Source organism: Leguminivora glycinivorella, chromosome 3, assembly GCF_023078275.1.
Source record: "Leguminivora glycinivorella isolate SPB_JAAS2020 chromosome 3, LegGlyc_1.1, whole genome shotgun sequence".
In the NCBI taxonomy this organism is placed as follows: domain Eukaryota; kingdom Metazoa; phylum Arthropoda; class Insecta; order Lepidoptera; family Tortricidae; genus Leguminivora; species Leguminivora glycinivorella.
The window spans coordinates 22,538,907-22,565,823 of NC_062973.1; the positions used below are offsets into that span (position 1 = coordinate 22,538,907).

General features: G+C 33.8%; 2 protein-coding genes across 3 annotated transcripts in view; one reads left to right on the plus strand and one right to left on the minus strand.

Annotated features, from left to right (window-relative positions):
- The window catches only part of LOC125242542 (protein artichoke), an 82,498-nt gene that overhangs the window by 25,836 nt on the left and 29,745 nt on the right, over positions 1-26,917 (minus strand). The window lies entirely within an intron of this gene.
- On the plus strand, positions 296-3,828 carry LOC125242543. Of its 2 annotated transcripts, none has more exons than XM_048151297.1 (2): positions 296-2,150; positions 3,005-3,828. In XM_048151297.1, exons 1-2 carry the CDS (start codon positions 296-298, stop codon positions 3,025-3,027), a joined length of 1,878 nt encoding a protein of 625 aa, XP_048007254.1. In that variant the 3' UTR covers positions 3,028-3,828. The 2 variants fall into 2 exon arrangements, with proteins under 2 accessions (XP_048007254.1, XP_048007253.1); XM_048151296.1 differs by having other exon boundaries at positions 296-1,942; positions 2,732-3,124.

Below are 26,917 nucleotides of genomic sequence, written 5' to 3' on the forward strand. Positions count from 1 at the left end.
AAGGTTAAATAGCCTTCAAAAAAGATTTACAAGGGAACCCGAGTTTCATAATTTATACAAACAATTTATACAGGAATACCTTGATCTAGGTCACGCCAAAATAATTGACTTAAAGGACTGTGATCCTGCAGAGCAACCCATATTTTACCTGTCACATCATGGAATTCTCAGACCCGATAAAGCCACAAATAAGCTGCGGGCTGTCTTTGATGGTAGTTTCAAAACCAAGGAAGGCCATAGTCTCAATGACTACTTATGCAACGGGCCTGTAGTACAAAATTCACTGTTCGATAACATGATGCTTTTTCGTACATACAAATACACGGTGCAATGTGACATACGTCACATGTACCGAATGATAGCTATGCACCCTGAGCATAGGCGCCTACAAAACATTCTGTGGCGGGCCGATGACACTTTGCAGTGTTTACAATTACAAACCATAACATATGGATTAAAAAGCAGTGCCTACCTTGCCACTAAATGTCTTGTAGAGCTAGCAAAAAAATATAAAGCTCAATTTCCATTGGCCAGTGAAGCTATCATTAAGAACAGTTATGTTGATGATGTGCAGGGCGGCTCAGATACACTTCAGGGAGCTTTACAACTAAAAAGTGAACTTATTTCTCTCATGAGTAAAGGTAGCTTTCAATTACATAAATGGATTTCCAATAATACAGAAATATTGCAAGACATACCTCAGGAAAAAATTGGCCTTACCAAGCGAGACATTGATCAGGATAAATCAATTGTTAAGATCTTAGGACTATCTTATGATGCCCGAGAGGATGCATACAAGATGAGTGGCCGTGTACTCACCTCTCCTGAGGTTCCCACTAAGAGAAATGTACTTAGTTCTGTCAGCAGACTCTATGATCCAATGGGTTTTGTCGGACCTCTGACCGTCAAAGCAAAACTTATTTTACAACAGATTTGGCAATATGATTTAGAATGGGACTCTCCCCTGCCACCTGAATTGGTAAAAATCTGGCAAACATTCTATAATAATTTAATTAGCATGCCTAATATGACCATACCACGATACATAAACTTGTCTGAAGCCAGCAGCGTACAGCTCATAGGATATTGTGATGCATCTGTTGCAGCTTATGGCTGTTGTATATACATCAAGGCAGTAGTAAATGGCAAACCTTACATACATTTACTTTGTTCCAAGTCGAGAATAGCTCCACTTTCATCTAAATTGACAATTCCAAAGCTTGAGTTGAACGGGGCCCTCCTACTGGCCAAGTTGGTAAACCATGTAGCCGCTCTACTAAGTATATCAGATGTTCATTTGTTCAGTGACTCAAAAATTGTATTGGCCTGGCTCGACTCCTCTTCGCTTAAGGTACCAGCCTATATAGGCAACCGTGTAAAAGAAATAAATAAGCTGACAGACACAATGTCATGGAAATATACTCCTGGCCTCCTTAACCCTAGTGACATCTTATCACGAGGCGCAGATCCTCAAGAAATAATTAATTGCAGGCTGTGGCGTCATGGCCCAGACTATTTGACAGAAGGCAATGAGTACAATTTTCATGTGTCAGAAATAAGTCCACCTCTGTGTAGCATAGAACTTCCAAGCTCAGATGAGCACGTAGCATTAAGTGCCACTGTAAATGACAATGTTATTGATCCATTTTTTGAACGATTTTCAAGCCTTTTCAGAATGATCAGAGTAACTGTATACACATTGAGATTTATAAATAAATGTAAAGGAAAATCAGGTTCATCAAACCTAATTTCTGTAAAAGAGTATAGAGATGCCTTGACTTTAATAATAAAATGCGTGCAAAGGCACTACTTTCATAATGAGCTTTCATGTATTGAGAAGGATAAAGCTATAACCTCCAATTTGAAATCACTCACCCCTTTCATTGACTCGGCAGGCCTTCTTCGCGTGGGTGGAAGGTTGGACAATGCCACACACTTAGATTTTTCAAAAAAACATAATATAATTTTGCCGAAGCACTGCCATGTAACTAAATTGATCATTACTCAAGAGCATTTAATGCTCAAACATGCAGGGTTAAAGCTTGTCCTTAGTGGCCTCTGTCAAAAATATTGTATCATCAATTCTATAAGAGAAGTAAAATCTGTAATAAATAAATGTATAACATGTTGTAGGATGAAGGCCACTGCTAGTCAGCAATTAATGGGATCTCTTCCCAAGGAGCGAATCACTCCAGCTCGGGTATTCGAAAACACAGGTCTTGATTATTGTGGACCTTTTGATATCAAACAATCAGCTCTTAGAAGCAGTGTAATAGGTAAAGGATATGTAGCCGTATTTGTTTGCTTCGCCTCCAAAGCTGTGCACTTAGAGGTAGTCACCGACATGACCACTGACACCTTCATAGCTGCATTAAAGCGTTTCATAGGTAGAAGAGGCTGTCCACAAAGCATATTCTGTGATAATGGCTCAACATTTCATGGCGCAAATAACAAATTAAAAGAGCTCCATGACTTACATAAAAAAGACTATTTTCAGAATGCGGTCAATGATTATGCAGTCCAGAAGGGCATACAGTTCCATTTCATTCCTAAATACAGTCCAAATCACGGGGGCCTCTGGGAGGCCGCCGTAAAATCTGCCAAATTTCATTTCAAAAGGATTGCTTCAAATAAAATATTTACATATGAGCAGTTTAATACAATAATTATAGAGATTGAAGCAATACTTAACTCGAGACCATTGACTCCGCTGTCTCATGACACCTCAGACTTTTCATATTTAACTCCGGGACACTTCTTGATTGGTACTGAATTAACATCTGTTCCTCAACCTGACTTGACAGCAGTCCCCAGTAATCGACTTAGATTTTGGAGGTGTTGCGAACAAATGCGACAGCATTTCTGGAGTGTCTGGTCCAAGGAATACCTATCATCGCTAAACCAAAGAACTAAATGGCAAAAAACAGAACCTAATTTAAAGGTTGGCATGATGGTATTGCTACAGGTTCCAAACACTCCGCCCCTAACCTGGCCCTTAGGTAGGGTCAGCAAAGTGTTTTATGGTAATGATGGTAATGTAAGAGTTGTGGAGGTACAGACCTCAGATAAAAAATTGCATTCCCGTGCTGTGTCAAAAATTGTGGTCTTGCCAATAGAGGCATAGCCATATGTAATGTCAAATTGTAAGACAATTATGTAACGTTAATTAAATAATAAAAATGATTGTTATTTTAGTTATAGCACAAGCAGTGCACCCCTTCTTGTAATGAAAATAAGGGCTTTATATTTCTTTAGCTTATGGCTATAAACTTAATTATAAAGTCAACAGTTTAATAATGTTTCATTGTAACATGTGTATAATGTGATTTTGTTGTTGCTTGTATTTCATGTAGAGTTTTAAAAGAAAATTGCTAAGCATTATTGTCTGTTATAATTCATTATAGTAAGAGTTATTTCTGTTTCACATAATTGTTAGATACTAAAAATAGACTGATTTGTTGACAATAAGACTGATGTCTGACTCATTAAATAATTAAATTCATCATAGATGTAACTTGATCTCATAAGATACCTAAAGTTGTAGAACATAAGTGTTAGTTTCAATAGTATTATTATTCATATTCAATCCTTGCATTTAAAGTTGCACTGTTCTTAATTATTGCTTAATGCCTTGCTAGTGTCATGTTTCTCTTTCAAATCTCTGTTTAAATTTGTTTCGCCTACTTAATATTAGTAATCTGTTGGTCTCAAATAAGCATTTGTGCCCCGCCCCCCCAGTTTATGTGTGAAACACACCTAATTATTAAGTCCTAGCGTGTAAAAACTGCTTAAACAGATTTCGCCTCCTGCGTGTGGCAACATTGAACTCTCTCTCTCTGAACGCCGCTCTGTGGCATAACACACAAAAATGTAAGATCGTCATTATAAAATATTTTAATACAAAATTTAATTAAACATAAAGGTTTATTATTCCGAAACCTTTACAACCACCACCCGGACTTTTATTAAAACAAATAATAATACAGCCAATTAGCAAGCAAGCAAGCAATCGATTTAAATTAACTGAAAAAATAATTTTCCGAAATCCCAACATTCAATGTAATGCGTGCACTTCTAAATTGTCATTACTAACATTGCTCATACTTATGAGCTGTCATTGCTCTCACTTGATAAGTGTGTGTGGTGTGTGCTGTACATTGCTGGCATATTTTTTTTGTTAGAAAGTTAATAAAGTCAAAAATTTTAATTAATTAAATTAAAGGCATGGTTAAGTTTAATACCTATGTAAGATTACGTTCCTTTAAAAAAAGTTGTATAACTCATTAAAAAAAACATGAAATGTACAGTAAGCATTGATACGGCGTAATCGTGTTTTTACAAATGATTTTCATTAGAAGCGAAACATCGATTTCTTGATTTTTTTTAAACACTTGTATCTCCCGTATTCCTAAAAAAAATTAAATCAAACAAAGGCGGTGTTATTATAAAACGGCACGAGCTAAGCGTGTACCTGTTTAATTTGGTTCATTCCAATAAAAGAAAAATACTGAAACATTTAAGGACAAAAATACTAAAAATAACGAAGAAATTTGTGAATTTTGACTGACAGAAATTCCTACTTGATTATAATTAATTTTTCCTGTTTCTAAAAGAACGCGGGTAGTCAAGTAGCAAAAATATTTCGTTTGCATAAAATTAAGTCTCAGGCACGTCGTTCATCGCTCTATTATTCATGGGTTGCTCTTAATTTCATTGAAAAATATTCTGAGTAAGGTTTCTGCTCGAGAGTCTCGAACTCGAGACTTCTCGAGAATTTCGGCTTCATTCGAGACGAGAAAAAAATGACAGGTACTCGAGACGTCTCGAGGCCCGAATGTAAAGCATGACCTGAAGTGAAATGCAACTTTTTACCTTCTGCCCGGTCTCATCGCGAGGCGGTGGGGACGGTGTCGAACGGCGGCCATAAATTATAACGAGATAAAGCGATCTAACCTCTCATTCCAACGTAAGCTGGCAGCGACTTTGGCTAGTTTTGACAGCCTCGTGTTATTTAAAAGCAATTCGTCATTACGAAAAAGTCAGCGCCTTTATGTATCTTGGGTCATTGATAACCTGCGAAGAGTGCTATGGCTAATTTCGACAAGATTTGGAAGAACAGAGGAATCCGACGTCAAAATAAAGTGCAATTATTTCGATCTCTTGTTTTCTCGATAATCTCGATATTTATGTATGGTGCCGAAACTTGGACCCTGAAAAGTTTTGATGTGGCTAAGATTGACGCTATTGAGATATGTGCTGGCGAAGACTGCTACGAGTATAACTTGAAAAGCTAGAAGAACTAACAAACATCTCTGTTTTGCAAGAACTGAATATCACCACACATCTCTCCAAAATATGCCTAGAGCGACCCTCAGATTTTTCGGAAACATTATGAGAGCACCAATGCATAATATGGCGAATTAATGGTAAACATTATTGGGGTGGGGCTCGTAAGCGATGGTCTGACTGTGTGAAGAAATCGTGTGGCGACTGGCGACAGTGTATACTGTGCAGTCTACATGGCTTATGACCGCGTTCAATGGAGACACGCTACTTATGGTCACGATCCTCGGCAATGAGGAAACGAGGAAGAAGAACAAGTTATTTTAAACGTTTAATTTCAATGAAATTATGATTTAATACATGACATTTTAATTTACTTAACCCGTGCACAGGCGGGGAAGTTAAATGATTAGGTATTATTTTCAAGACTATAATTGTAGTTTTCTTGTTAAAATTTGATTTATATTTATTTCAAAGAAGATTTTTATTGCTCTTACGCATTTTTATAATAGTGTGGTGCAATAAAAACTACTAATCATATTGTTGTTTATTATTTTATCAAAATTTTACCATTTATAAAAAAAGACTCGAGACTCGAGAAGACTCGAGACTTTGGGCTCGAGATTTCTCGAAACTCGAGACTTCTAATAGGTCGAGAAATCAGAAACCCTAATTCTGAGCTCCATATGTAACTTGGGAGTTTACTAGTAGCTTACGATGCAATGTTTGTTTGGTTCATGTAGAAGTCAAAATGGTTATATGATACTTACTTACTTACTTACTTCACTGGCTCAGCGACCCAAAAAGGATCTTGGCCTCCGACACAAGAGATCGCCACTCTGCCCTATCTGCGCCACTTCACGCCAGTTGGGTACACCGAGTGCGGACACGGACAGGTCTTTCAGGGCTTCCTCGCACCAGCGATATCTGGGACGCCCACGCAGACGTTATCCACCCGGGCGTCCCACATATGCTCTTCTCACACCACGATCCTCTCCCATCCTTTCCATTTGGTTATATGATAAAGTTTTTATATTAGGTACCTACTGCTCCATATTTATTTGTAAAAATGGTTAAAAAAGATTGCACATGATTAAAACGTTTTTAAAATCTCAGTTTCAATTTGGCTCCCGTTTTTGACTGATAATTAAGTTTACCAAAGATAATGAAGTTAGTATTATAGAGACATTAGAGACCTTAAGTATAATATAAACTTGGAAAACTATAGACGGTCAAGCAAACCTTATGACTAAAAAAGGCGCGAATTTTCTATGGGACAAAAAACCTTCACCCCTACATTTTTTAATTGCCGCCTTGTTTTGTGACAAGATTTACCTGGCCGTCTATAAATGGTAACAAAATATGGGTAAATTGATATTGTGTACAAAAATTCTGAATATTATTTACGAGAAACGAAAGATCAAAGCAAACACATGACGAATTTAGGAGGGCTTTACCCAAGGACGTAGTGATGTGCCGTGGGAATATTCCCGGGCATATTCCTCCTTCCCGGGAATATTCCCCTGACAAGGGAATATTGAAAAATAAATCCGCAATGTAAAATTTAGTTTTCAAGTTTAGAGTCATATGGAGGCTCTTTCTTCATCAGACATTCAAGAAAATTATGATTTCAACAAGATCTTCTAAAATTATACCTAACATTGTTTACATGACTTCGAGCAGGTTCGAGTTCCGGTTATGTATGAGAGACTTAAAAAAAAGTTTTAATGTCAATTATTATTAAATTTAAAATCGATGTCACATGGCATCAAGAACAGATGTCGCTAAGTCGCTATCTCTCATAGTTTCTGACTTATCCATACTGACGGTTTTGGTTTGATCACCCTGTGTTATTTAAACTAATTGCAATTTTTTAAATACTTCATTTATATGATTATACTGATTATTTCTATACCCTACTATTTTTGTGCCTACACCAAATCTTGGGATTAGTTGCCAAAGCCGACCCCAGGCTTCTGAGCCGTGGTGAATGCCCGGATAACGCAAGGAGGATGATGATGTGATTATTTCTATACCAGCTGCTGCCCGCCTACGTATACGTACGCATGGATTTTTTTATTAAATGTACAACCTACCTTTTAGCGAAGTTTTACGAGTAAAACCCTAAATTCTTTACAATGTTTACCCCTGCATGTTTTACCCCATATGAATTTTTATTCATTTTAAAACCTTAAAGGGGTTAGGGGGTATTCCTCTAGGACCTACCTTTCAAAAACCCTTTAAAGTTTTCTGATATTTTCCTATATTGAGACAAAATTTGTCCCTCTATAAACTTTCACCCCCCATTTAAGGCCTTTAGGGATTGAATAACACTAAATATGTGACTTCATTGTATTTGCCTTAATTACCTTTTAAATAAGTATTAAGTTTCAGATCGAAAATAAAAACTTCATCCTTATTTTAACCGCTTCATGGGATGAATATTCAAAAACTCTAAAATAACTTTTCATGTTTTATACTAAACTACTTACCATTTAAAGAAGTTTCAAGTTGTTAGTTTAAAATCAAACTAGATTCTCCGTACAAATTTTCATCCACTTCTTAGTTGTCTTATGGGACGGCAATCCGAAAAGGGTGAAATATGTTTCCATTCTTTTAATATATGTACCTATAGTGTTACCTTTCCACGAAATTTCAATTTCTTAACCCAAAATTTATAATTTCTGACCCATACAAACTCTCATCTCCTTTTAACCCTCTTAGGAGTGAAATTTTTCAAAATCGTTTCCTCGCTTTATAAATGCAATTTATTGTTAAAAAATTTCTAGCTATAATTGTGCTTTAATTGACCGATTTAGTAACTCATCAACGCAGATTGTTGATGAGTTATTAAATCGGTCAATTAAAGACACTTGCATAAGTATAGATTTTTAAATACCTAAATTATTATAAATATTATCAACTGTAAAGATTTTTAGCAGTTTTGTTTATTGAATATGTACATTTGTATCATTTGTTTTATTTTGATCAGGGGAATATTTTCAGCAACTTTGGAAATATTCCCGGGAAGAATGGGAATATGCCCGGGAGTATGGGGAATTTACTTTTCAGTATAAGTTACACGGTCTAATATCTTGTTAAACGGTGTAGAAAGTTATTTTTGACGTAATCCTAGAAAATAAAATATGTATAAATACTATACGTCAATATTCCCCTATATTTCCGTTGAGGGGGAATATTCCCGGGCACGTTTCCGGGCATATTCCCCCAAGCGGGAATATGCCCGGGAACGCCACATCACTACAAGGACGCAATAAAATGGAACATTTATTTGCTTATTTGATTGCCATGAAACCATCTTACGCTCGTTAGGTGATATAACGTAAAAAAAACAACTTTTCTCAAACATGCAATGAAATATTGTCTTTACGTTCCTTAAAATGGGCTGGGAAGTATCGCTTTTTGGGGCAACAACTGATTTCATATAACAAAGTAAAATATTGTCCTTTAAAGCATTTTTTTTTATTTCATTGTATGTTTGAGAAAAGCACTATACACGACGGATTCCGGCCTCGTATCCCTAAATACAGAAATCCTCATTTTACGACTCCGGAAAAACAGTTTTCCGTTTACTGAAACAACTTTATATTTTAACTTTTTTGGACCATTTTTGGCCATAAGTAGAATCTAGTTACTGTCAAGAAATTGTAAAAATGATGACCTCAACCACGATAAAGTCGGTAAATTATAGCTAGATTACTTTGCCTGATATGGCCTCTTATGTAGCACGCTAGGCTGAACTGAACTTAGTCTTGAAGACTCTTTTGCAGGCGTTACAATAGAGGTTAGAAAGATGTATTTATATACTAAGTATAAACGTAAGTATATACGCATTTCTCAATAAATATTACTATGAAGAACAAACAGACTGTGATTCGAAAAACAGTTATTTCCTTGTTGTAGGAGGAAGCTCCCTAGCTACTCGTACATACAAGGAAATAGTTTTGATAAATCGAGGTACAATAGATGTGGGTAGAAGATAATAAGGCATAGGTATAACAAAAGGAGGTAACGAGGAATATCGTTCAACATGTGGGATGCAAGGGGTTCGTCGGAGGAAAGAAACAGAAAATAAATATTTCGCTTTAGTTCATATATAATACACCCATAAATGAATGTCAAAACCATGACTTAGTTATACCTAAATACATTATGTCTATCTGTTACGTCTTCACGCTTAAAGTGCTGAACTTGATTTTGTTTAAATTTTGGTACACAGTTACACACATTAGTTTGAGTTTCGAAGTACAATAATATAGGATATTTTATGCAATATATTATCCTTCTTATCCGGAAATCATCGCTAAAGAGGGTAAACTTCCACCCCTAAAGTGAGGTAATTGATTGAAGTAATTTGCCTTTCGTTTCTGGCGTTACCTCAATGACTTATTTATTCCACCCACCACAATCGCGGGTAAACTAGTTCAAACTAAAATATTAGGTACAATAGGCTAGTTTCCTACTAGTCAAATCAGCTTCTTTTTAAGAACTGTCAAAACGATTTGCTAATATGGAATTACTATGAAATACTGAGAAGTGACGTCACGGTCAACTCATTTACTTTATATCGTTCTCTTTGACATTAAATGGAAATTATGTTTAAACATAACTACTGTCCGTATTCTTCTTCTAATTATATAGTGCTTTATTTCGTGCACTGTATAAAATATTTTATTTTAAGTATAGGAAACTAGCCTAAGTAGAAAAATGTGTGTAAAAATGTGATAAATACGACCGAGCTGCGATGCGAATCTGGGGAATCACAGCCGCGTACATAAAATGCCCCAGATTTTATCACCATAACGACCTTTCAGAAGACAGTAAGTACAATTAATAAATTCCCTTGATCGCCCTGGTCCGCATGAAAAGATGATTACATTGACAAATCTCTGCCGGGCCCCGGGCCTAGCCGAGGTGACAATCGTTGACGTTAATGTGGCGATCGCAACGCAGTTTGGCTCTGTCGCGCCACTGGGCATTTTCGCTAAAATAATCAACAAAAATATTTTTTCTAAGGTAGGTCAATTTTATGTTTTTCCTACTCATAATCACGAGCCCTTTCGATCTAGGACAAAAAACAAGAGACAAAAGAACTGTCCCAAAATTTTCTATTATTTTGCATACTTTCCACTTTGTGACCGCTGTACAAAGTATTTGAAAAATGGTTAACGAAGTGGACAAATTCAATTTGGGACGATTCTTTTACGTAGTAGGATCGAAAGGGCTAGTGATTCTGAGTAAGAAAAATATTAAATTTACCTATTTTGAAAAAAAAGGTTATGAATCTTTTTTCGCGAAATACAGAGGAGCTATAAGGAGAGAGACTAGCTACCAAAGAGGATCGAGTTACTGTCATTGTATTATAGAGAGTTACTGTCAAAGTAAAATGTGGAATCACAGTGCATAGACTGCCATCTCTCGACACAGGCTTAAAATTTTTGAACATCAGTTTTGACAATTTGGCCCATATTCTTAGCTTGATATGTGTTAACTGCAAAATATAAATATTAGCGCCATCTAGCCGAGCGTCCCCCAAAGGTGTAACGTCATCTAGGCCACCGTACCTTTTTCTTTATATTTCTGAGGTACGTTTTTTTCTTAGACTTTATCTGTCTATACGGAGTTACATTATGTCTTTGTAGCTACGAAGCGTAAGCTATTGGAACGTTGGCTAAGCACCCAGGTCACTAATCTACTGCCGAGAGTAGCCAATTAATTCTCTTCTTAATATCAATGGGCAATGATTTGTTTAGCTTTCTTCGGAACCTTTGGGGAGATCTGAATACTGGATGTATTGTAACGACGTAATTGGGTTGAAGCTTCAGGGAATTGGAACGCCTCTAATTACGTGATCTTTTTTGGTTTTTAATTAATTATGAGTGATCGTTGTTGAGATCTTTCGTCTTACAATACCTAATGGGAGCGAATTTAATGAGTGATGTTTTGGGTATTAAAATATGTATAAAAAATATAGGTACAGATGTAATTAGTGCAAAAAGATTTGCCTTCGTATTGTTACGGAAACGTACGAACGTGTCATGCTATTTCAGTCAGTCTCAGTACAAGATGTACTGACATTGACTGAACTAGCATGACAAATACGAACGTTTCCGGAAAAATACGAAGGAAACCCTTTTCGCGTTACATCTGTAGGTACATATATTATATTGTATATTCCCGTATGTCTTGTTAAAAAAAGGTATAAAATTATTTTAAAACACCTACAAATTACACTTATTTTATACCACGTCGGTGGCAAACAGGCATACGGTTCACCTGATGGAAAGAGGTCACCCTAGCATATGGGCGCTTGCAACTCAAGGGGTATCTCAGGCGCGTTGCCGACCCATTAGAAACTTGTAAACACTTTTTTGCTGTGTACTTCTGAGGTAATAAAAAATACCTGATTTTGTTATTTAAAATATACAGGGCGAAGCGATATTAAGTTATTATCAAACAAGAAAGCTTTCTAATATGTGTCTAAAAGAAATCGATTTTTAGCGATTAGATTTAGGGGCCAGGCCCCGCAGCCGAATGGCATTTCTCCGACGCCAAACGAAAGCGATACGCCGCTGGCTCTGTCGCGCCAATACGCAAGCGCGATAGAGATAGATATCTACTAGCGCTTCGTTTCGTGAGCGTTTCGTGAGCGATTGTGCCATTCGGCTAGCCACCCAGAGCTATTATACAGTTGTATTCTAACAAACATTTAATAATGGAGCTCATCTAAAATAAACATTTTCGTAATAAAAACGGGCAGAGCAGGGACAACTTTTTTGCATGTAGTAAGGCAATAAATCACGAAAACGATAACGTCACTACAGACAAATTACACGGTAGGTTGCTTACAATTGTCACTGACGGAAAGATATGGGATAAACTGGTATGGTAAATAAAATTGCAAAAAACTCTACTCAATACAATGTTTCAATGTTAATATATCAATACGAGTAAAGTACTTAGTTTATGTTTAATTGTAAACTAAAGTTTAAATCCATACTAATATTATAAATGGGAAAGTGTGTGTCTGTTTGTTTGTCCGTCTTTCACGGCAAAACGGAGCGACGAATTGCCGTGATTTTTTAGGTGGAGATAGTTGAAGGAATAGAGAGTGACATAGGCTACTTTTTGTCTTTTTCTAACGCGAGAGAAGCTGTGGACAAAAGCTAGTAATTAATAAATAAATAAAAGTATGTAAGACTGTTATAACTGACTGTTTGTTTAAGGTCTTTATTAAGGTAATAAAATTTAGATAACAAATAAATAATAAGCTATCTCTAAAAAAAACAACTTAAAATTAAATTAAAAACTAATCTAAACTAAAATACGTCTAAATAGCCCCGCGGCATTGTGCCAAAGGTGTTGGCAGCATTGCCTCGCTGAATAGTAATGCTTATTCGTTGCGAGAGAAAGCTGCCAGCTCTCTGGTCACCGGTAGTTTCTATGAGCTTTGCGCTCAGCTCTTTAAAAACCATATGGGCGCTTGTACCCCATGGCCCTAGGGTCTCGACGCCAATTGCCATAAAGTGGTATTGGAGTAGTAGGATACCCCCGTTACCAGCCCGGGTCTGGGGCCTGCTCCCAGGACCCCACCACCGCCCATCCATGGTCTTGCTAAACCTAAAAAAAAAAAAAAAAAAAAAAAAAAAAAAAAAAAAAAAAAAAAAAAAAAAAAAAAAAAAAAAAAACTAATAGCCCCCCATTTAGATTCATTGCGCTGGGTCTCGACGCTCTCAGAAGCCTCCTTCTAGTATTTACAGAATACGTTCTTTACACAATACACCTTGTGCACGACGGTCACAAAAGGATTACCGACCCTTTCTATTGTTCGATCTGGACTCGGCGCTAGACCATTGTTACCCTACCCAGCTACCTGGCAGTGTCATGCACACCTTTTCCTTGTGTCTCATACTGATAGGTATTTTATAATTAATTTTTAGTATAACTTTGTGATCATATGGATTGCGATTCTAACCTAACCTAACCTAATTAAAATACCTAACTTTTCCATTCGTAACCTAACCAAATTTAATTAAAACCTACTCTTAGTTAACCTAAGTAGTCTAGACTTACCTTTATGAAACCTAACTGAGTTTCACCTACTTTTATTTTTATTTCTATAAATGTAGGTATTTATGAAATGTATTATAATTACGTTTTAACTTAAGAACTTCTGAGTTACATTTAAGTTTATCCAAATACCTAAACTTAACGATCCTATCTAGCGTATCTTTCTTTTTCTCGAATATTTATGATATCTTATACCTATTTCTATCATACATCTCTTTGTTGTATTACCAAATTTGTACATATGATTAATAAGTCAATTTTTGATTACGTCTTAATAAAAGTTAATTTCCCATCTTATCAAACTTTTTTTTTTTACATATATTTCAATGTTTTGTATCTGAATAAACCTCGGTAATTTTGTGAAGTTGCGTTTTTGCTTAATTGCTTTATTTATTGTACCTTCTTTGAATAATTTACTTACCTATGTCTATTATTATTTTTTATGACTTGTGTATTGTTTAAGAGAATGCATACTTTCAATAAACTTGTTAAGACGTGAGAAACTGAGAACCGGTTAAAACATGTTTAAGGCTAATTCTATGTGAATAAAAATGTCTTTTGTGCATTTTTAAAGATAATATATATTTATTGTTTCCGTTTATTTGAATAATTCGGGTTTTAGGTAAAGAGATCCTTCGACGAACATGTCAAGGCATGATACTTTGTATTCATATTTAACAAAGCATTAACTGGTGTAAACATGTTTTAGACTAACGCACCGGTAATTCTTGTGACTTGAATTTTTTATTGTAACAACTTAGTTGCTTTATTATAGATGTTTATTGTATTGTAAAATGACAAAAAGTTTATTGTTTGCGTTCAGGTATAAGATGAACTGGTTGAAACAAGATTTATGGTACGTTCCCCTGCTCTCTACCATATTACGAGTATAAAAGCCAAAGAGAGTCGAGGCTGAATAAGTATTCCTGTAGAGGCAGCCTTCTGTACCAGAGCTCCTTGTATCTAGTGTGGTATATAGAGAAGTGGAGTGTGCGTTTAAAAGTGAAGTGTTTATAGACAGATCCAACAATGGACGTGAGTATGTTTTTCTTTTTAAATTACTGTAACCCATATTGCCTTTTTATAATATTGTTTCGTCTAGTGTTCTTTGTATTTAATTAATAGAATTGTTAATAGTGTTTAAAATATTGTCTTTCATTGTTTCAGTTCTCTGAAAATACTTTCAAGAACTATTACTACCCGGAAAATCAGGGTGATTCAACCGATGAGGAAGGTACAGCTGGTTTCAAAGTTAAGCAAGCCCTCGCAAAGAAACGTCCTGGAAATAATATTGACAGCTTCTTTGAACGACCTAAAAAGCAGTGTAAAACCTTGAAACGGTCTTCGAATGTAAGCAAAAGTTCGCCAGAAGGCGTGGCTAATTTATCATCTGGACAAGATGATGGGGCGTATTCATCTCACTTAATTAAAATAGAGATATATGATATGCAAACAATCAAAAACATCCCACCCACGGAACACTGGAAGCACGCGGACGTCAGACTGAAGTATTTTGCGTTGGAAGACGACTTGGAATTACAAAATACGCGAAATATTGTATATAATATTACAAAACAATTAGCTTCTAAGGACACATGTGTAAAATATTTTATAGATAATAAGAAACAGTGATAAATATAATTTTTAACGATAGCAGTAGGATAGTGTTAAAGTGTTTCACATTTCTTATCTTTCCTTTTTATGATTTAAGTAAATTTCCTTGTAAGATATTCTTTTGCATTGTTTCACATTAAAAATGACGAAAAGTGTTAAGTCGGTCCACTACATTTGTTAATATGTAATAACCCTCTTTGTTTTATAAAATGTATACTCTTTATTGAATTACTTAACGCAGAAACTCAATGTGGGGAGGCGGCCTCGTTTGACAATGGATTCTCTGAACTGTGATGTTTATGATGCGGAACTTATAAGACTCTGTGAAGTAATCGAACTAGATGAAGAGTTATATGAAGCCGCCCGACTTGTGAGCCAATGTCACGGAGAGACGTAAGTTATTTTCACTTAAAATATTCATGTTCCTGCATGTTCAAACCATTTAACGAATACCTGCTTCATGTTGAGTTTTAACTTGTTATGACCGGATCTTGTTTCTACTTGTAGCGATTATTCCATTACCTGCTGAACAATAGGATAGTTTTTTAACGAGGCGATACTTGATCTTATTGTTACGTTGATGGTAAGGTGGGAGAGCCCACATATATAAACGGGGTATCTGAGATTGTTATCATTCAGTGTTTTACCACCGTGCTTCAATAATTGTAATACTTATTTGTGACGTTCATTTCCAAAATGGTTTTTACTTACTATCATATTGGTCCCACTTTACCTCGTGACAAGATTGCACAATTAAGTAAAGAATTTATTTTAAAATGTTTCCATAACAGTATAAGGCTCTGGTACACAGAAAATAAGTTACCTTCTACATTAGTGGAAGATTTTGATATTAAACCATACTTTACACCATGTAGTGGTCATTATATCAACGATTCCAAGAAGAAAACTGTATCTGAAGATGTAATTGACGGTGTTTTAATGATGCAAGCCTATTGTCAGCAGTGTCGAAAAGATTTGAGTTAGTATAAATGAAGTAACATTTAAATATTTTTAATTATATCTCGCATCAGAGTATTTATAAATGTATATGTTTTCGTTGTTTTAGATCTTCTCAAATAGGAGGTGGATTGAAAAGGTCGGCTACAGTTTTAGAGACAGAAGAAGAAGAAGTATCTGTTAAGAAAAGTCGCCTAGCTGTTGAGCCTACATCATCAACGTCATCTAAACCAACCCCTTCTGTCATTGTAAGTACAAATAATAATGCTGAAATTGAATGTTCTGTATGTAAAAAGTTAGTGTCTAAAAGATATTTTAAAAATCATTTAAACAGTAATCTTCATAAAAATAATGTTATAAGATCTGACTTAGAATGGATTGATGTTCAATTAATTGAGAATGCGTTTAAGAATAGGGTGGCCACTTATAGAATACTACTTAATGAAAAAGTTTACCAACCTTTTACACCTGAAACTATTTTACAAAAGAATAGAGATAAAATCTTTGCATTATTGGATCGTTCCCTTGGTAATCATTTTGCATTGAAAGTTAACTTTATTCTAAATGCCGATTTTACACAAGAGAGCAAACAAATCAATAATACTTTTGATTTCCAACTATGTAACAATATTATTGATACTAGTAGCGACAAGGATGAAATTTTCGAGTCCGTGGTTAAGGATATATTAACAAAATTATCTAACTTTGAAAGAAAAGACAGTGGGTGGGGTTTAGTAAAATTTAACTATCTAGATGTTAATGTTAACAAATTTAATCCGTTGCGCGGTTCTTCTTATATTGAGTTACCACGAGATATTCAAAATAAAAAAGCAGTTATTAATGTAAAAAATAGTGATCAAGAATGTTTTAGATGGGCAGTATTGTCAGGATTATACCCCCCAACAAACCATCGTTCAAACTGTACTAAATCGTATATTGTTCATAAAAATAAATTGAATTTTAGAGATTTAACTTTTCCAATAAAATTGGGGGATATTCCAAAATTTGAAAATTATAATAATATGAGCATAAACGTTTTTGGAATTGAATACAATTCTCAAAATAAAAAACATGATATAGTAGGGCCATTGCATTTAACAAAGTGTAGAAAAGATATCCATTTGAACTTATTGTATATATCCAAAAATAGTAACGGACATTATTGCTTTATCAAAAACTTATCTAGATTAGTATCTAAGCAATTATCAAATACACAGCATGCTGTTCATATTTGCGATGGATGCTTATCCAACTTCACAACTCATGAAAATTTAATGAAACATCAAAGAAACGATTGTTTCCATGTTTGCACACATTTACCTTCAGAACAAGATAAAAAGAAAAACTGGTTCAATGAAAACGTTCCCACCAATGAAGTTACCTTCGATAATTACGAACGTAAATTAAGGGTGCCTTTTGTTGTTTATGCTGATTTTGAAGCCTTTTTAAACCCAATAGCAACACAGTCAAATAACCCTACAACATCTTCTACTACAAATATTCAAAAACATGAGGTATATAGTTTTGGATATTATATTAAGTGTTCTTATAATGATAAATTGTCTGTGTATAGAACATACAAAGGTAAAGATTGCACCCAGGTATTTATGAAGTACATAGAAAAAGATTTAAAAAGCATTTGTAAGAGGAATACTTTCGGAAAAACTCCATTGCCTTTATCCACTGAAAATAATAAACATATTGCTCAGAGTAGGACATGTTACATTTGTGATAGAAATTTAAATAGTGATTCTATCATTTCCTACAATTTCCATACTGGTCTTTACGAAGGCGTAGCACATACATTTTGTTCTGAAAAATACAAAGCACCTCAATTTATACCTGTATTTTTTCATAATTTGAGTAACTATGATAGTCATTTCATAGTACATGGACTTGGTTTGGTGGAAGGGGACATTGAATTGATTCCACAGAACAAAGAAAAATACATTTCATTTTCTAAGAAGTTACAAATAAATAATCGCACAATCAAATTGAGGTTTGTAGATTCACTTAAATTTATGCCCAGCAGTCTTGATAAACTAGCAAAAAACTTGTTTCCTAAACAATTTCATGAATTAAAATTGAATTTCACTTGTGAGGACGATTTTAAACGCTTATTACGAAAGGGTGTGTATCCGTATGAATACATGACATCATACGATTCTTTAAAGTTAACTGATCTTCCCTCTAAAGACAATTTTTTTAGTTCTTTGACTGATAGTCACATCTCAGAAGATGATTATAATCATGCAAAAGATGTTTGGTCCCACTTTCGTTGCAAAAATATGGGCGATTATTCCGATTTATACCTAAAAACAGATGTTTTGTTACTGGCTGACGTATTTGAAAATTTTAGAAACCTTTGTCTTAAGACCTATGGTTTAGATCCCGCTCATTATTATACTGCTCCAGGATTAAGTTGGGATGCAATGTTATTTACTACAAAAATAAAATTAGAACTCCTAACTGATATAGATAAAATATCATTCATTGCAAAAAATATTCGAGGTGGCATATCGCAATGTAGTAACAGATATGCGAAAGCTAATAATAAATTTATGGATGATTTTGATTCAAACATACCATCGTCCTATCTTATGTATTTTGATGCAAACAACCTTTACGGATGGGCTATGTCTCAATGTCTCCCTACAGGTAAATTTGAATGGGTTCATGTAGATACAGACTTCAATATAGCCGATGACGCTGATCATGGTTTCATATTAGAAGTTGACCTCGAATACCCTAACGAAATTCATGACTCACATTCAGATTTACCATTCTGTCCTGAAAACGTTTGTTTGGGTAATTGTAAAGAAAAAAAACTGATTCCTAATTTAAATAGAAAAACTAATTATGTAATTCATTATCGAAATCTAAAACAGTGTTTGAAGAATGGTTTGGTATTAAGTAAAATACATCGCATTCTTAAATTTCAGCAGTCTATGTGGTTAAAAAGTTACATAGATTTAAATACCCACATGAGATCGCTGGCATCATCTGATTTTGAAAAAGATTTTTTTAAACTAATGAACAATTCAGTGTTCGGTAAGACTATGGAAAATGTTGCAAAACGTGTAAACGTCAAATTATTAAATCACTGGGAAAATCGAGGGAAATCGCAAGGGGTTCAGTCTTTGATAGCTAGACCTGAGTTCCACAGTCTATCCATATTCTCAGAGAATTTAGTAGCTGTTCAATTGAAAAAAACTAAAGTCTTTTATAATAAACCGATTTATTTGGGGTTTTGTGTATTAGATATATCAAAAACTTTAATGTATGACTTTCACTACAACTACATGAAAATCAAATATCCTAACAAACTCAAACTTCTTTATACAGATACAGATAGTTTAATTTATCAAATTTTCACTAAAAATTTTTATGCAGATATAAAACAAGATCTTAATTTCTATTTTGATACATCTGACTATCCTCCTATCAATAAATATAATTTCCCACTTATAAATAAAAAGCGATTAGGATTTTTCAAAGATGAAAATAATGGTAGAATTTTAAAAGAGTTCGTTGGTCTAAAATCTAAAATGTATGCCTTAGATGTTGAAAAGTATGATGAGAATGATGACAAAAAAGGTAAATATGGTGTTTTATCAAAAGCTAAAGGAGTCAATGTATGTGTTACAAAGAAATTTACTCTAAATAATTTCAAAACATGTTTATTTAATAAAAATGTGCAACGTGCTCAAATGCTAAGATTTAAATCTATAAAACATGTAATATTCACTCAAAAAATTAATAAAATATCATTATCTCATGATGATACAAAACGTTACTTATTAGAAAACACTTGTGACACCCTTGCGTGGGGACATTGTAAAATAAAAAAATAATTTAAATTTTGTCATGTAAATGACAGAACATTCAAATTCGAATTATTGTTTGTAATATATATTTTTTATGTAAATTTGAATAGTTAACTTAAATTTAATTGTAAATTATATTTTAATTAATTGTCTAATTTAACATTTATTCGTGTTTTGGCATAAGAATATTGTAAACATAGATTTATTGTTTTTTATGTTTAAATTTAAATTGGTGGTTGGGTATATAAAATGTAACAATAGATTATAAAGAAAAGTGTTAATATCAAAATAAATATACATATTTTTTATCAGGTTTTTTTTTTTTTTACTCTACTTTAGTTTAAATAGTAATATGTTTATTGAATAGCACCATTTAATGTCTATCCGCATTCATATCAACACTGTTAAACATATTACAGCATTCAAAGATGATTCATTTTTATCATCCTTTCACTACCATTGTCGCAGGTCCCAGTGGGTGTGGCAAAACTCAATTTGTTACAAATTTTTTGAATAATACTAAAGAGATATGTAACATAGAATTTGATGAAATTATTTGGTGTTATGATGAAATGCAACCTCTTTATAATCTAGAAAATGTAAATTATAGTCAAGGAATACCAGATTTTTCAATTTTCGATGGGAAAAAACCTAAACTTCTAATAATAGATGATTTAATGAGAGAATCAGATGGACGAGTTGTTGATATTTTTACTAAAGGAAGTCATCATAGAAATTTAAGTGTTTTTTATATAACACAAAACATATTTCATCAAGGAAGAGGTCAACGTGATATTTCACTGAACACAAGCTACATTGTATTTTTTAAGAACCCTAGAGATAAAACTCAAATACGATACCTGTCACGACAAGTTTGTCCTGAAAACTCAAAATTCGTGGATGAAGCCTACAAAGATGCTACAAAGGATGCTCATGGTTACCTTATGATTGATCTGAAACAAAATACAAATGACATATGTCGTTTTAAAACAAAAATATTTCCATTTGATGGACATTGCACAGTGTATGTACCCAAAAAAGGATTTAAATATGATAAAAATCAACAAATTTTAGTCAGTTCTACATGATGCATGCAAGAGTAAACACATATAAACATTTATTAGAAGCATTGCACTTGCTTAAACCCAAATATCGTACTGCATTACTTAAATCTTGTGATGATGAAGAGATCAACATTATATGCGAGTGCATTTATAATGTTCTGAATGGGAAAATTCCTTTAGAAAAAAGGAAAAAACAAAGTTAAAAAAGTACAAAGACATATTAAGGAAATTAGTTTCAAAAGGTAAACATAAATTAAGAAAAACGGTTATAATTCAAAAAGGAGGTGCCTTTTTACCTATTATTTTAGGAGCAGTTCTAAGTGCCTTAGTTAACTCTTTATCATAAATAAACAAAATGGAAAACACGAAAAAAATGTTATTAGTTGAATCGGACTTTATTGAAAAGTTGAAACGCAATGAGAACCCTCCTGAAAATTCCTCATCTCGGCTAGATGAAGAAATGCAAAAAATTCTCAAAAGTAAAATGAACGATCGTGAAAAATGGATGCTTTATTCTCAAGCATTGCAGCGGTTTCTACATTTTATTGAAACAGATCGAAAACCGTTTAAGATACCTATAGTAATGGAGGGGTTCGATCAATTCAACAAAGAAAGTAATGATATCATAAATTCAAAGATACCCAAAAAGGAGGAGACAGAATATAAGGAATCAGCGAAAGGTGATGTAACTGAGATAGCTGCACCATCTTTGTTTAACACGACACCTGGTAAAATAAATCAAGAATCAATGCCGATCAGTCCATCAAAAATAATAGAGATATTACCTAAATCTTATGAAAAAAAAGCTAGAACGCTATTAGATTACATTGTTTTAAGTAAACCTAAAATTTGGTGGAAGCAGACTGGTGAAGTTGTTATAAACAACCAGACTATTCAAAATAGCAATATTACCGATTTGGTGAGCGACACGGTTAGATGTCTTAAACGTCCTAAACCAATTGGGTGGGAAGTGTTTGCTTTACTTTTAAAAGATATCAAAGTTCCTAAGTCATGCATTGGTAATCCTACAAATTTAGCATTTATTAATGACACTCCTTTGATTGAGCCCTTTACCCCCTCTACTTCTATAAGAACACGAGCCTCGTTAGATAAAGAAAACAACACATCTACTCCTCTTACTACACGAGTACAAAAATCATCTGCAAAAACTATAAATTGGGAAAGATGGACTCCTTATTAGATATTAACAGAATCTACTATGATATCTCTCATCCCGCTGGTTATAGCAGTTTAAATAATTTAACAAAGGAAATGAAAGGTCAAATGAATAAAGAAGATGTAAAAAAATGGTTACAATCTCAAGACACGTATACACTACATAAACCTGTTCACAGGCGGTTTACTAGAAATAGATACATTCTATCTAACTTTAATGAACTTTGGCAAGCTGATTTGAGTGACATGAGTACATATAGTCAATTTAATGATGGTTACAAATATATTCTTTGTGTTATCGATGTATTCAGTAAATATGCTTTTGCAAGAGCCATGAAGAAGAAGGATTCAGCAACAGTTAAACATTGTTTTGAAAGCATATTTACTGAAGCCAACTCAGTTCCTCGTCATATCCAATCTGATAAAGGTACGGAATTCGTTTCAAAGGTGGTAAGAGATTATTTCAAAAGTAAAAATATTAATTATTATACCACTAATAACCCTGATATTAAAGCAAGTATAGTAGAAAGGTTCCAGAGAACTCTTAAAACGAAAATGTGGCGTTACTTCACTCATAAGAATACATATAATTACATAAATGTTCTACAAGATCTTCTTTATTCTTACAACCACAGCTATCATTCAAGCATAAAAATGTGTCCAGTTGATGTTAACTCTAATAATATTATGACTGTTTGGTGTAATTTATATGATCGCAATACAGATAGACAAATCTCACTAGAAACTGCAAAACTAAACGTAGGAGATCATGTTAGAATCACTAAATACAAACATATATTTCAAAAAGGTTACGAAAGTAATTGGAGTGATGAAATATTTATAATTAATTCAATTATTAAAAGATCTCCTCGGATTGTTTATACACTAAGGGATTTGGAAGGCGAACGCATAATTGGGACGTTCTATTCAAAAGAATTACAAAAAGTAACTTACCTCCTCCAACGAGTATAAAATTGATAAAATATTACGTTCACGTCGAGTTGCTGGCAGAAAGGAAATACTAGTGAAGTGGCAAGGTTATCCTAATAAATTTAATTCTTGGATACCTGAATCAAGCTTAAAGAAAATATGAGTGATAATAGCTTTTATTTAACTTTGTTAAGTAATAGTTCATCCGATTATTACACAGATAATACGACTGCACATTTTTTAACAAAATTACCAAAGACCATTAAATTGGATGGAGAATGGGTAGTTGGTTTGGTGGAATTTCAATACCCTTGTTCTATGTATAATGTACAAGAGCATGAAAACATAATTTATATAAAGAAAAAGTGTTTTCGCCTGCTGACAAGACTTCAAAAATTGTGGATATAAAAACTCATATACCAGCCACTACTTACGATAATATAGATCACTTTCTTCAAGCGTTTAATGAAAACCCTCAGTTAAAAAATAATGTAAAATTTCGTTATGATGAACTAACAAAAATGATAGGAGTAACAACATCAAATAAAGATATCACTTCTATCATAACAACCCCAATACTAAGTCTTCAAATGGGTTTTAAACCAAGAACAAATTTGAAACAAATCACATTGGGAAAAAACCCAGCAAATTTATATTTAGGTTTACCATCTCAAATATTTGTTTATACAGATATCATTCATCCACAAGTAGTTGGAGATGTTATAACATCGTTACTTAGAATAATACCTTTAGATCCAACTAAGTTCATTTATGGAGCTTATAAAACACATATTTTCTCACCTGCTCACTATGTACCAGTTTTACGAAGAGAGTTTGATACAATTGAAATAGATATAAGAACAACAACCGGTGTTAGAGTACCATTTCAATTTGGGTCTTCTTGCGTGAAACTACACTTTCAACGTGTAAAATGATGTATAACAGATCATCAACCTCTTGTCCTTACGAACATTATTATTCACACCAAGCCGGCTCTGGTGTAGGAATTGTCTATAAGGGAGTTCCATATCAAAGAGGACATGGTATAGGCAGTTTTTTGGGAGGCCTATTTAGATCCGTACTCCCTTTATTATCTAGTGGTTTAAGAACCATTGGAAAAGAAACTTTAGGAGCAGGAGTTGGACTCTTATCTGATATGGTAAATGCTCGCCCTATAGACAGTTCCATACGATCACGATTCAAGGAAGCAAGTGCAAACCTGAAAAGAAAGGCCGATGAAAAAATTGATTCCCTTATGTCAGGATCTGGGTATAAAATGTCCAATAAAAGAAGGGAACCGCTCATTGCTCTAAAAGCATCGCGACGAAGAGGAAGTAAAAAAAATAAAAAAGATATAAATAACGATATATTTTCAAACTAAATAATGTCATTTTTACATAATCATTCATGTGAGTGTGCGAAATCTGAATTAGATATATTTGCCCTTCCATCAACTCAAACAAGCATTGAAAGCGGACAGTGGATTCATTATAAACCAATTTCATCTTTAAGCGATGACGGTCCAATCGAATTTCAAGTACCTGGATCAGGTGATGACTACATAGATCTATCACACACAATGATACACATTACTGCTAAAGTGTTGAACCAAGATGGTACTAAATTAAAAGCAGATGCTGCAGTTGGACCCACCAATAACTGGTTACATTCTCTTTTTAATCAACTTGATGTATATTTAAATCAAAAACTCATATCACCACCAAACAATACATATGCCTACCGTGCTTATATGGAAAATCTTCTCAACTACGGACCAGCAGCCAAAACAACTCATCTTACTTGTGGATTGTGGTATGAAGATACGCCGGGCTATATGGATACTGTTGACGTTAACAACAAAGGGTTTAACAAAAGGCTGGAATTTATCAAGGAGAGTAAGGAAGTAGAAATGATTGGTCATTTACATGGTGATATATTTAATCAAGAGAAATTCTTAATAAATGGTGTAGAACTACGTATTAAGTTAGTTCGCTCAAAAGAATCATTCAATCTTATTTGCCACCAAGATAAAAAATTCAAAGTACAAATAATGGATGCCAGCCTCATTGTAAGGAGAACGAGAATCAATCCTAGTGTTTTGTTAGCCCATCAAAAAGTATTAGCCACAACAACTGCGAAGTACCCCATTACGAGGGCAGAAGTTAAGGTTCTCACAATACCGACGGGGGTTCAGGGTAAAACATTAGATAATATATTTCTCGGACAAATTCCTAAAAGATGTATTATTGGATTTGTATCAAATTCAGGTTTTAATGGTAATTTAGCATTAAATCCGTTTAATTTTCAACATTATAATATGAATTCATTTAGTTTGTTCGTAGATGGTCATGAAGTTCCTTCTAAAACATTACAACCTTCATTTAGTTCTGGTACAATAGCAGCAGCATATCACACTCTATTTTCTGGAACTGGTATTCATTTCCATAACGAGGGTAATGGAATAAGCAGAACAGATTTTGGTCAAGGTTATTGTTTATTGTGTTTTGATTTAACTCCTGATTTATCTGCTAATTCAACTTCACACTGGAATCTTGTTAGACATGGTAGCGTTCGGATAGAAGTACGTTTTGATTCCGCTCTAACTAGTACCATTAACTGTATTGTGTATGCAGAATTTGATAATATAATTGAAATAAATAAAAATCGTGATGTATCTGTAGATTACAATAGTTAAGAAACATATAAATACCCCGTTCTCTTTAATTTATTTTATTTGGAATTCATCATTGTTTGCATGATCATCAATAATTTGTATATGTTACTTAACTATGGATACTAAAGAAATTCAATTTTGTATGAGGAAACTAAACCCATTGTTTAATTCAAATGTTTTTGCTGCCAACAAAATACCTATTCGGGTTAATCTACCTACCTTTATTGTCAGTAATTTGGACCCTGATTCAAAACCGGGTTCCCATTGGGTTGCTATACACATTGATGTAAATGGTGTAGGTGAATATTTTGACTCCTTTGGCAGGAAACCTTCCGGTTATCATAAGTCATTTCTAGATAGAAATACGAGACGGTGGTTTTACAATAATAAATCACTTCAAAACCATTTCACTTCTGTTTGTGGTGAATATTGTTTAGTTTATTTGTATTTTAAGTTTCATGGAAAATCTATGAAACATATGCTTAACTTGTTTTCTGATAATTCTTTATGTAATGATCTAGTATTACGAAATATGTTTAAGACCTTTTTTTGTGAAATAAATAAAAATACGTGTACTGGTAATAATGATTTTTATTTTTAATTCTCACATAGTTACCTTTATAAAACTACAGACATTTGACACCATTTTATTTCTTATTTATTTTGTTTGGAATGTGAAACAATGCAAAAGAATATCTTACAAGGAAATTTACTTAAATCATAAAAAGGAAAGATAAGAAATGTGAAACACTTTAACACTATCCTACTGCTATCGTTAAAAATTATATTTATCACTGTTTCTTATTATCTATAAAATATTTTACACATGTGTCCTTAGAAGCTAATTGTTTTGTAATATTATATACAATATTTCGCGTATTTTGTAATTCCAAGTCGTCTTCCAACGCAAAATACTTCAGTCTGACGTCCGCGTGCTTCCAGTGTTCCGTGGGTGGGATGTTTTTGATTGTTTGCATATCATATATCTCTATTTTAATTAAGTGAGATGAATACGCCCCATCATCTTGTCCAGATGATAAATTAGCCACGCCTTCTGGCGAACTTTTGCTTACATTCGAAGACCGTTTCAAGGTTTTACACTGCTTTTTAGGTCGTTCAAAGAAGCTGTCAATATTATTTCCAGGACGTTTCTTTGCGAGGGCTTGCTTAACTTTGAAACCAGCTGTACCTTCCTCATCGGTTGAATCACCCTGATTTTCCGGGTAGTAATAGTTCTTGAAAGTATTTTCAGAGAACTGAAACAATGAAAGACAATATTTTAAACACTATTAACAATTCTA